This window comes from Protopterus annectens, chromosome 6.part0, assembly GCF_019279795.1.
Source record: "Protopterus annectens isolate FY-2018-M chromosome 6.part0, PAN1.0, whole genome shotgun sequence".
In the NCBI taxonomy this organism is placed as follows: domain Eukaryota; kingdom Metazoa; phylum Chordata; order Ceratodontiformes; family Protopteridae; genus Protopterus; species Protopterus annectens.
This window is the reverse complement of record NC_056737.1, coordinates 258,441,669-258,454,467: the sequence shown is the minus strand read 5'-3', so window position 1 is coordinate 258,454,467 and position 12,799 is coordinate 258,441,669. Positions and strand designations below refer to the sequence as shown.

Sequence of the window (12,799 nt, the reverse complement as noted above, 5' to 3'; positions counted from 1 at the left end):
ACCAATGAGACCGATAGTGTCAGGTGAAGGTTGGATAACCTCCCGAGTATCGGTCTTCTTGGAGAATGTCTTACGACCTGTTGTTGATAGTTGTCCCACTATTTTGAAAGATACGTACCAACTGTTGGAGAGTATTAAGAGTTTACATCTAGATTTGGATAATAAACAGTATTTTCTTATAACCATGGATGTGGAGAAGTTGTTCACCTCAATCCCGAATGATGTTGGGATACAGTACGTCAGAGAACTACTCCACAAATTAACTACTTTTTCTAATGACAGAGTCATACTCGTTTGCCAACTATTAGACATTATTTTGAACAATAATGTCTTTATGTTTGGTGATAGGTATTTTCTACAGACATGGGGGGTGGCCATGGGCACCCCCTGTGCTAATACCTACGCCAATTTGGTTGTCTTTTGGTGGGAACAACTATTCCTATTCCAGCATGAGTCATCCAAGTTTATAAAGTTTTATAAACGATTTGTGGATGACATACTTATTGTATGGGAGGGTACCATCGAAGATTTTGATATATTCTTAGGATATCTGGAATCAACAACAAATTTCCTGAGGTTTACTAAAGAATATTCCCCTGAACAGATTCATTTTTTAGATGTTACACTTAGGTTGACCAACAAAGGTAACATTATACCAACTCTGTACAGGAAATCAGTATGGAAGAACGCGATTCTAGCTTACGATAGTATGCATCCTAGGCATACCTTCCAGGGTATCGTGAGAAGTCAGTTCACTAGAATATCCAGATTATGTCCTGATGAACAAGATCTGTTGAGAGAGGCCGATATGATGGAGCTCCTCTTCAGTGACAGGGGATATGACTTAGGAATGGTCAGGAAGATAAGACATGAAGTTCTAGGAGACACTGAACCCATGGATTCACATGGCATGGTGGTCTCTGATGACAATAAATATAAGAGGTTTTATGAACCCAGAAATTATGGGACTATGGTGAATTACACCATTAAATACACTAGTGATATTGAAAGAATAAGACAAGTAATAAGGAAAAATTGGAATGTTCTTGTTATACATAAGCAGATTAGAGATATTATAGGTGTTAGGCCCAGGTTCTGCTATAAGAACAGTGATAACCTCAAACTCTTGTTGTGTAATGATCAACACGTGACTAATACTAGAGGTCATTGTAAACTGACGCTAGGGGATGTTGTGAGTAAAGGTACGTACCCGTGCTACCAATGTAATAGGTGCAATAATATCTCCAGGACACAAGTATACCAACATCCTGTTATGGATATTAGTTTCCAACCCAACCAATATGCTAGTTGTAACACTAGAAATGTGGTGTATTTAGCCACATGTTCTCTATGTACAGCCTTCTATGTAGGGTTGACAAAGAGGAGGCTGAGAGACCGTATTTATGACCATCTATACGGTATTCGTAGGCAGGATGATACCAATGCCTTGGCTAGACATGTGAAAGAGTACGACACACACTTTTTTAATTTTAGGGTATTGCAAGTGTTGGCAGTGAGTAAGAGAGGAGGAGATAATGATAATGCCCTAGCTAGAGCTGAGTTACATTGGATTCTAAGGCTAGCAGCCCACCTACCCCCAGGCTTAAACAACTCCATCTCTATTAAGCCAGTGTTGTCAGAGAGGAAGTGATGCAATATATATGGATCCATATGCACCATATATATTATTAAAATGATTGCTACTTCTATTTTGTATTGTTTTAATATAATGTTAGTTACTGTTTGCATTTATAGTTCTAACATAGTCTTGATAATGAGCATGAGTAGTTTGTGTCAATCAACCTCTTAGACCTATGATGTTAATATATATTTTGGTTGATTTTGTTGTATTTTATATTTTTTATTTTTTATTTGTGTATGCATTTACAGGATTATTCCTTTTTTTAGATACCTTATTTCTCTATATATATCTTTTTAAAAGTCCTATGTTAATAGAACATTTTTTATTCTTTTATGTTTACTGTAGTTCTATTTAGGAGTTTTTTGTGGGTGTATCTTGCAGTTTAACCATGAGATGCACAACGCAATATAGTATTGCAGTGTTCAGACATATTGTTAGCGTTGTTGCTTCTGGTTAGATGGTTTTTACACTTTGTTACTTTTTGTAGTCATCATGTGACTTTTTGGAAACATTATGTCTGCCATTCTATATACTCACTTACGCTACTACATGTAGTCAAGCATTTCATTCTATGCTGGTTTGATCTGATACCATATATGATTCTTTGTCGTTTTCTATTTCTTGGTCGTATTCATTTAGGAATTTGACGTTAGATTGAGTGGATTGCGATGGGGCGTTCATGGTTGATTATCAGGTCTGACACTCCATTATAAAGTATGTTTGTATCGGATTTTTTTGATTTTTTGTTTCTTTATATGTTTGACTGCCAATGGGATCTTAATATTATTCTATGTCTACTGAGGATGGTATGTTGATATTTATTTTGTCATTGCACCATGAATATATAAGGTAATGGTCGTATTGTTTTCGTTGCAGCCGTTTGACGACTAAGAGCAGCCTATATTTAATTATATAAACAATTTTGCTGAGCCGCGTATTTGGGTAATGACCGTTTGGCTTTTCCGGTCTCTATTTTGATCTTTAGGCATACACCTGAATTGTTTTAACAGGGGACTACATAAGACATGCATTTTGTATATGCCTGTCAGATATATTATTGTATATTCTTTGTCTTGTGAGATCCTTCTGTTTGATTTGTATTTGCGGATCTATCAGCCTTCGTGGTTGAAATATGTAAACATCTGATTGTCTTAACATCACTATGGGGAATGATATATTGTATTTTGGTAGTGAACCATGCTGTTATGTATGAAGAAGTTTTGCTGTTGTCTTTAGTGCATTGTGTTGCATAAACACTTTTTGCCGTTAAGCTAAAGGGTTGATAACTTTAGTAAAAATCATTAATTGAAAGATATAATGACCAATATACATTTTATTGATTAGATAATGAATTTATTGGTTAATGATCCCGCCAAAATGTTTTGTATTTAAACTTGCAATATTTTTTAGAATGTATCTGATGAAGCGTAGCCTTGCACTACGCGAAAGCGCTTATTATTTTTTCATACATTAAAGTGTTTTTGGATTTTTATCGTGTCTAATGGTGGGACTTTGTTCAATGTGAAAGTTTCCGGATCGTGTTGGTACCTCTTACTCTTGTTTCTACATACTTTCTGTTCATTTGGTGAGAGATACCTTCAGCTGAGAGTTGTTTTCCTATTTTTGATTTAGTCCTGCAGGAATGCAGGAACAAAGTGATTTTGAGAGGCTTATTAAAGCCTGAAGGCTCCCCGGCCAAGTCTTCGTCGGGCAAGCCTGCTAAGCCCACTAAATCGTCGGCTCCGAGTTTAGAGCCTCCGACCAGTGGTGCTACTTCTGCTTTGGCATCGGCTCCAGCCGGAGCCGATGCTTCAAAATCTCAGTCGGCTCCAATAGTTTTGTCGGTGCCGACTTTGACCCGTAAGTGCTCCTGGTCCCCCTCTTTGGAGTCGGTCCACTCGGCTCCGAGATCTCCTTAGTGCAGTCACCAGTCCCATTCCTCTCGGTCTTCCAGGCTTTCGGACCATCGAGAGGGTGGTTAGAAGACTCCATAAGTCGCAGGCACTGGCCCAGATGCTTCATAGCCCTTCTCAACAGACGGTGGCTATTTCCCATTCCATCATCGATTCCTCCTCCGACTCTTCCCTTGAGTTCGGAGCCGGAGTTTGTGGGAGCCGGGACAGTCGAAACGTTGGAGCCGATACCACCCATTTCGGCTCCGTCGTCGGCTCCGATTTCTTCTATGGTGCCATCCTTGGAGGGATCCGGACGCCGTGACTCCCTCATCGGCTCCGAGGGGGCGAGTGGCATCGGACCCTTTTCCTACCCCATTCTCCCTCTCGGAGCCTTGGCGCAGGTGAGTTCGGCTCCGACATCGGCCTCGGAGCCATCCCTCTCTGTGCCAGGAGGGGTCTTTATCTCCTCGGAGCGGGGACCTTCTTCTCTGCCTGATAGGGTGCTTTCGAGGTCATGAGGAGTGTGCTGGCCCCTGTGCCTGTTCCTCAGTCGGCTCCCTCAGCTCCTCCCACTGTAGTGCCTGCTACGGTCTCTACTCATCCTCTTGACCCTGACCGCAGAGATCCTGCACCTCAGGTGCCCCCATTGGGAGCAGCCTCCTTTTTTGAGGCCTCCCCTGATCCGTCAGGGGAGCCCCCTCGGAAGAGGAAATGTAAGAGGAAACATCTGGACTCCTCTGAGTCCGTCACATCTGATACCGACTTGGATGAGTCGGAGGAGTCCCCAAGATCCCCCTCTGAGGATGTCTCCTCTGACATCCTTGATATCCTCAAGCAGAGGGGGAACTGGTCTACCCTCAACCCTTCCGAGGGGGAACTGGTCTACCCTCAACCCTTCCGAGGATGAGTCGGTCTACCTAGGGGCGTTTGGTTCTTGCCCTTCCACCTCCTGGGTGTCTCCGCCCTTTGACCCGCTTATGGAAGTGATGGCCAGGAAGGCTTGGACGGCCCCTGACTCGATGGAACCAACCCCGCGGAGGCCTTCAAAATACATCACAGCCCTACTGATAAACAGTTTTTGACCAAGGTTGTCCCTGTTGATGCCATGGTGGTGGCGGCAGCCACGAAGAAGGAACTGGCTGATCCTTCGGTACCTATCCATCCTCCTAATAAGGAATCTAGGACCATGGATAGGTACAGCAAGTGGATGTTTTCTTCAGCGACCTTTACCATGCGGTCGCTGAATTACTTATGTCATTTCACCCGTCTTCAACGAGACTTGCTCAAAGAAATGGGTGACACACTACAGGATCCAACAGCTGCGGGGTCTCGGGACAAAATCAACTCCCAGCTGGCAACCCAAAACTCGATTAACTCCTCCATGTGGCTTATTTCGTATGCGGCCGATGGGGTGAGTAGGGCTGCAGGTACAGGTGTGGCCTTAAGACGGCATGCCTGCATGCAGCTTTGTAACTTTGCTGACCCCTTCAAGGCGTCCTTCACCAACTCTCCCTTTGATGGTTCGGCGTTGTTTGGACCTCAAGTGAAGGATACTTTGACCAGATGCGAACAAGATGGCAAGACTCTCTGCCGTGGGAGTCCTTTTTTCCACCCCATCCAGACCATACCCCAAAGGTCAGAAGGGTGGAAAAATGTGGTTCCGCAAACCACAGGGAGTCGCGCCGGATGCATGAGGCGGGTTCCCCCCCTAGAGGCAGGGGGGACAACAATAGACGCTGCCCCAGGGGCAGAGGGGGTCCGCAGAATCAGGGTAGCAGAGAAGCTGTCTCTGGCCAACCCTTCCAGCATCCTGAGAAGCTGCCCGACTGTCCACCTTCGGAGGCAGTCGGGGGAAGATTATTACTGTACCCAAAAGCCTGGCTTTCCCTTACCGAAGACACATGGGTACGGTCGATCATATCCGAGGGTTACAAAATTCCCTTTGTCCACACCCCAAAACAGCCAAACAGGCCCCTTCCAGATGTTCCACCCGGTCTAGGGGAACAAGCAGTATTAGAAATCTCAAAACTGCTAAGAAAAAGGGCCATCCAGCCAGTCCCAGCAGACCAGCAAGGATCTGGAATCTACTCTAGGTTCTTTTTAGTACCAAAAAAGACAGGGGACTGGAGACCAATTTTGGATCTAAGCAGACTGAACAAGTCTGTTCAAAGAACGAAGTTCCGAATGGTCACGCTGCAGTCCATTCTACCCTTTTTGGGTCAGGACCATTGGATGTGCTCTATAGACCTTCATGATGCGTACTACCACATCAAAATGCACAGATGCTCCAGAAGGTTTCTCTGCTTCCGGCTGGGAGCCAGTCACTACCAGTTCAGGGCCCTGCCCTTTGGTCTCACTACAGCCCCCCGAGTGTTCACCAAATGCATGGCAGTGGTTACGGCTCATCTGAGGCATCAAGGATTCCAGGTGTTTCCATATCTAGACTACTGGCTCCTTACCGCCACCACCAGGCATCAACTTATTCAATCCAGAGATTACACCATTCAGATTTGCGAAGAGCTAGGTATCTCCATAAACTTGGAAAAGTCTGCCTTGTCGCCTTGTCAGTCTATTACCTTCATAGGCGCCATATTAGACACAGTCGAACTCTCTGCAAAACTGACTGCTCAAAGAATCTCAGATATTCGCGAACATGTTCATATCCTGCTTCAGAATAACAAAATTCAGGCCAAGTTTGTACTGAAGACTCTAGACCTCATGGCGGCTGCCATTACGTTACTTCCCTTAGCTCAATTCCACATGCGACTCCTACCATGGATGCTCTTCTCTCAGTGGTCCTTCCAGCAGCTCCCGATGTCGCACTACATTTTGATAACCCAATCATGCAAGAAACACCTGTCTTGGTGGATGGTCTCCCTTCAAGTGTCTCAGGGCAGACCCTTCGTCCCCCCCCCCCCGGTTGCTACAGTGACAACGGATGCCTCCCTGATCAGGTGGGGGGGGCATTTTCAGGACAGGACGGTCCAGGGCACTTGGCAACCTTTCGAGTGCCACCTGCACATCAATGTCCTAGAGATGAGAGCAGTTCTTTTAGCGTTGCAAGCCCCTCAGGACTCTCTTCCCATCGGGACGATTGCAGTTCAGACGGATAATATGTCCGTAGTGTGGTACATCAACAAGCAGGGTGGAACCAAGTCCTATCCCTTATGTCGAGAAGCACTCAGACTTTGGCAGTGGGCGATCTCCTCTCAACGGTTTCTGATAGCAACGCATATCCCCGGGAAGTCCAACGTCATAGCGGACAGGCTGAGCAGAGCCATTCTCATGCCGCACGAGTGGTCTCTCAAGCAGTCAGTAGTGGAAGAAATTTTCAAAAAATGGGGTCAGCCTTGCTGCAATCTTTTCGCTACACCCCAGAACAGCAAATGCCATGAATTTTTCACTCTCTCCCCGGCCACCCTCCCAGAGACGCTCTAGTCCACAATTGGCCCCGGGGTCTCCTGTACGCCTTTCCCCCCTTTCCATTAATCACTCAGTTGATTCAGAAAGCTACCGCCTTGAGATCCTGGATGATCCTCATTGCTCCGTACTGGTCTCGACAAATATGGTTTCCGTTCCTGCACCATTACCTCTTGGAGCAGCCCTGGCATCTGGACCCAGTTCCAGATCTCGACCCATCAGTCAGGCAAGCTGCACCAATCTCTCCCCTCTCTCAACCTCACAGCTTGGTTGCTCCACTTCCAACCTTAGCCATGCTTCCCTTTATCTCCCGTTCAGTATGTGACATCATTTTAGCTTCTCACAAATCTTCTACCAGGAAGATTTATGCCAGCAAATGGAAACGTTTTTCCTTCTGGGCAAAATCTAGGAACATAGACCCATTTGTGGCTCCTATCCAATCGGTCTTAGATTTTTTTAGCCGAACTCTTTCATTCGGGTTCTTCTTCCTCCACTATCAGAGTCCAGTTAGCGGCCATTTCAAATTTTCATGTTGGCTTGGCAGACTCCTCCATTATGTCTCATAAACTTTGTAAAGCATTCCTCAAAGGTATCTTTTTACTCAAGCCCCCGGTTAGACATCCCCCACCGCAGTGGGATTTGAATCTAGTTTTAACCTCCTTGATCCCCCCCCCCTTTGAACCTGCGGCTTTCTGTTCCTTGAAGTTACTCTCATGGAAAACTTTGTTTCTAGTAGCCATAACCTCTGCGAGGAGAGTCTCAGAACTTCACGCCCTTTGCGTTCATCCTCCTTATCTTGTTTTCCATAAAGATAGTGTGTCCGTCAGAACAAACCCCTCCTTTTTACCCAAGATATCTTCTGAGGCAAATCTAAACCAGACTATTGATCTCCCAGTTTTCTTCCCTAATTACTCTGACAGAGCGGAACAAAAGTTGCATTTCTTGTATGTTCATCGCCAACTCCGTTACTAGTTGGATATAACCAAGAAAAGTAGGAAATCTGACCAGCTCTTCCTATCTTATGCTGAAGGGAAGAAAGGCCTTCCAGTTTCCAAAGTAACCCTTTTTAGATGGTTGGCCTCTGTCATCACATTCATCTATGAACTGAGGCGTCAAAAGATTCCTTCAAGACCTAGAGCCCATTTAACTAGAGCCTTAGCTACGTTTATAGCCTTTCAGGACAGGTTGCCCTTAGATTCAATTTGTGCGGCAGCCACATGGGCCTCTCCCCATACCTTTATTTCTCATTACAAATTGGACATGGCCTCCAGAAGCTGAGCTAACTTTGGTTCCACAGTCCTCAAGAGTCTGTTCCAACGAGCCACCCAGGGTTAAGGTGCTAGGGACATGGTCCCATCCAGCAAGAATGAAGGCGAGATTGACAACTTAACATTGAGAAGTTATGTACCTACCATAATGTTCCATGTTAGTTGTCTTCTTCTCGCCTTCTTTCTTGCGTCCCGCCCTCCAACCCCCTAGCCAGGACAGACCGTTAGGATCCTAAGGAGCCTTGCCTTTTTCCCACTATGGTCTCCAATGGTTATCTTTTTCTTGGGATGGCTATCTACATGAGTATGCCATTCTCTCCTTTGTTCTGGGGGCAAAACTCCTATAGTGTTAGCTATCAAACGAGATCTGGGTAGTTAGCGCCTAGCATTGTGGGATACAGGGTTACCTCGAGCGGGTAAAAATAGCTCTCGAGCTTTGGCGTAAGCCGAGTCAGAGCCGAGGATCGGCTCCGAACCCATCCAGCAAGAAAGAAGGCAAGAAGAAAACTAACATGTAACGTTATGGTAGGTACATAACTTCTCATTATTGAGTACGTCGTCTCTTTTTAGCATATGCCTTGCAAAGCACATGGAGCAGCTGGAGAGACCACACAGGTTCCTCAATAGGAGAATCCAGGGCCTCAAACATCTGTCATACACAGATGGCTAAAAGCCCTATCCCTCAACTCAGTTTTATACAGACTCCTCAAAGGTGACTTCTGTATGGCATACAAGGCGATCATGGACCTCACGTTGATGGGTCTGCTGCATATCCGCAAGTCAAACTCCACTCTAGTAACTCGCATGCGCAGCTTCAACCTGGTCTTTGACATCAACAGGACTTCTTGGTGGGACAGATTTGTGTCCCAGACACACTCCCTGATTTATTGAATAGATTCCCTGTCCACGTCAAGCAGAATATCTCTTTACCCCTTTTTAAGTGCAACCTAGATAACTGGATGGGAAACAGAAACTATACCCCTGGGATTCCACCCTTGTCCCTGCTGGATGGGACATAGGGTCCTGACTTGTCTAAACATGGGCTAAACTCTTGGCTAAGCTTATAAGAGCCTCGGGGCCAATAGCCTAGTAACCTCCTATGAGACTAAATGGATCTTAGAATTACAATGCGACGGAGGGAAGGGATTAAATGACTATGTTCCTTTAAGACCACTACTTGGGTCATGTGACCTTGAGGTATCTTTGTGTGTTTAAGTATCATTCTTTGCTTGTTTTATTAGATCTGAAGGAGCATCTGGATAGGTGTGAAAGCTCTTGTCTCTTTCTTTGCCTTACATTTTTTTACCCTGTTCTATTAAATTTTGGAACTGTGACTTCATTGGATTCTGCCGTGTTGACTGGTTATTCTTTTACCTGGATATGAGTATAAGTAGTTCATTATTAACTGTTGACATTCTCCTTTTGAAAAATCACAATTTTAGCCACAAATCGCAAACTGTTGTATTACGAGTTGGCTATTTCTATGTACGGATTCTATGTATTCTTAGTGTGCTTGATTGCTCTGTATTCCTTGGTATACTGGATGGCTCTTGCTGATACCAGACTTTTACCATAAAGATAGAAAGGTGGTGCTGACAATGGAAAGGTGTCATTATCCCCATCCTGTTAAATGTTCTGTGTGTATAGGTGTCATGAATGTACATTGTTTGAGGCAACAAAATCCAGGGCAGTAACGATAAACATGCCATAAGCTGCTACCTTGGCTCTGGCTCCGTGAAAGAACTGATCCATTAAGCAAGTTGTTAAAATACTAGTGATGTTTCTGAAGTCCCTGTAATGGATTAGCTCAGTTTCAGATAGCTGAATGGGAGGTATCCCTTATTTAATGTAAACCACATGATGGTCTACAAAAATGTGTATTGGCTCTTCTTGTATATACGCATTACTTGATATAGAGACTTAATTGTGATTAGTAGTATGCTTAGGTAGTGGTGATGTTTATTAGATTTACCATCATATGGTCGACCGGTGGATGGTCGAGCCCATATGTCCGAAAGGAGTGTGGCAACATCCCACAATTGTAAATGTAGATGATGTGAATCTTGTTAGAAGTGATTTATATTTTTTGTGGGATATGAAGGTTTCTTTCTGAGGCTTCTGGGTGGTTTGAACCATTCTTGTGTTTTGACTGAGCACTTTTAGGTTGGCTTGAACTTAAACTGTTCTCATGAAATTGCTTACAGTTGGTTTCAGAAGAAAATTTCTTACAGGAGAAAATGCCTCTATACATTTGCTGTAGGAATTACTTGTTTGGGTTGCAGCCGAAGGTATCACCTCTAACAAAAAAACTGGCAACGTAAATGCAACACATTTCAGTTTCTTTGTTAATTAGGTTCTAAAATGTCTGTGACTGTCAGTTCTTTTTAAGATTAATAGCTCCTTTGAATTCTTTTAGTGCTCGGGTACACACAACTGTAATAATCAGAGTTGCCTTTCTTTTCACTTTTTTTTCTCTATAACAGCTAAACACCAGCATGTAGACGAGGTGAAGAATGCAGAGGAAAGTAGCAAGACTGGTGAGACTGTTTCAGAGCCTGTGCACAACCATGAGAATTTGCATGCATACATTGGTGTCTCGTTGGTTCTGGGATTTGTCTTCATGCTCCTAGTTGATCAAATTGGAACTTCCCATGTACATAATACTGAAGGTATGTAACCAATTTTACTAGTGTTCTCCGGTTCTTTCTATGTTGGTAAAACCTAGTCAATAGTGATAGTAATACCCTTCTATTTCATTGGTGGATTTTCCAGGTCCATTTTCTTTATTTTACAACATCTCCACACATGGTTCTTTCTTTTTTAAATCACTCCAAGTCCCCAGTCATGTTAGTCGCAACTCTTTCAATTCTTTTGCCTGTCTGTTGAGGAGCCTTTGAACTTTGTATCTTGTCGTTCTTAAATTGTCAGCTAATTTATCCTGAGTAGGAAAATATACTTTGTACAGACATCCTGTCTGACTGATATGCCAGTTTTTTGTGGTTGCGCTTTTCCATCCATGTGTATTTTGTCCTGGTTTGTAGACCTCTGGATATCTTCACAGCAAAAAAAAAAAAAAAAAAAAAAAACAAGCTGCTCATGTCTAAGAAAGCCATATGTATCAAGTTATAATGGATTCAACAAACCTGAAGTTCATTAACACATCAAATGTCTTCCTTTAGCAGTAGTACTGCCTCAGTGGTACAGATAGTTTAAGCAGCTTACCTAGATACTTAGACCTCTGAATATTTTCACAGAAAAAAGCTACATTACATATGATTTTTTCCAGTAACTGCAGTTCTTTAGAAATTGTTGCAAGAGGCTTCTCTAGAGAAAATGTTTGAAGGAATCTTCAAAACTCACCTCTTAAGAATGCAGTTTGTTTGATGTGTGATGGAAGATATGTTCAGTTTTTGTCTCTTGATTTAGTTAATTGTGTTAAATTGTTTTTATCTGCTTGATCTGATGCTGAAAACACTCCTTGATAGCTCCTTGTTTGGATGTTTCACCATTCCTTTCAACAATATTTTGCATTCAGGGACATCTGTTCACTAAGTTGACACTAGTGTAAAAACATTGGCTATGTAAATGGTCTTGCCCCTGATTCCACCAGGTATTTATTGCATGTTACATAGTTTACAATTACAACCCTTAGTTTTCTGAGGAAAGCCATGCATTTCCATGCATAAGGATTATAATTGTCCATCCAGTTACCAGCTCAGACTTGCACTGTCATTTCCTGTACTGACTCGTGGGAAAGCATGATGTTGAGATTTGTCACAAATATCATTGCTTCATCCCAGCTGTTCATTTTTAAACTAGAAAAAAATCAATACCTCACTTTGTAAAGATGACAGTAGTCTAAATGTTTTCAAGTAGAGACCAATAGGAGGGTCCTAATTGTAGGCTCAAGCATATATTGGAACATCCTCAGAAGGAAAAACACAGAGACCAGATACAGACCTGAACCTCCTCAGGCTGTGTGACATTCAGTCAGTGCCACAAACCTTTGAGTGGTCAGCTTATTATGGACTACTGAGGGCTTGTGCTAAACTGGCCCTCAGCATCACTTGGGTATGGAGTGATGGGCTGTTGACTCCCACCCCGGGGAGTGCATCTTGAGATTCATTTGCTCTGAGCCTATGGGTAGTAAGCCTGGGTGTGAGTATTTGTCTTTTGAGTAGTTATGCTATGGATCAGAGAATATGCAGGACTGCTGGCTCCCCTTTTAGTTTTCTCACCAGTAGACCCAGAATAACAAGGCTTGTCATCCTGCTCTAGGTCATACACCTCATGGTCTGTCAGTTGTTTACCTTGTATGTGTGCTTGATGCAGTAAAGGATTGCATTGTTATAGTTTGAAATCCACACCAAATCATGCTGCCTTTGGCCAGCTGTTTCCTTGTCTCGTGCATTCAACCTTGCATAAGTTTTCGCTTATTGGTTGCTGGGGTTGTGACACTCCCTCAAGTGTGGCTACTGTGGAGGTGGAGAACCTTAAGGTGACTATCTCAGAAAGACTGGAATAATAACTTCCAACCCTTTTCTCCCCCTCCAGGTAATCCTTTCTTTGAGGAA

At 43.6% G+C, this 12,799-nt stretch overlaps 1 protein-coding gene across 1 annotated transcript in view; it reads left to right on the top strand.

Annotated features, from left to right (window-relative positions):
• The window catches only part of SLC39A9 (solute carrier family 39 member 9), a 620,493-nt gene that overhangs the window by 316,260 nt on the left and 291,434 nt on the right, over window positions 1–12,799 (top strand). The window contains exon 3 of the mRNA XM_044074002.1: window positions 10,709–10,894. Coding sequence (XP_043929937.1) covers window positions 10,709–10,894 — 186 coding nt within the window. The remainder of the gene's footprint in view (window positions 1–10,708; window positions 10,895–12,799) is intronic.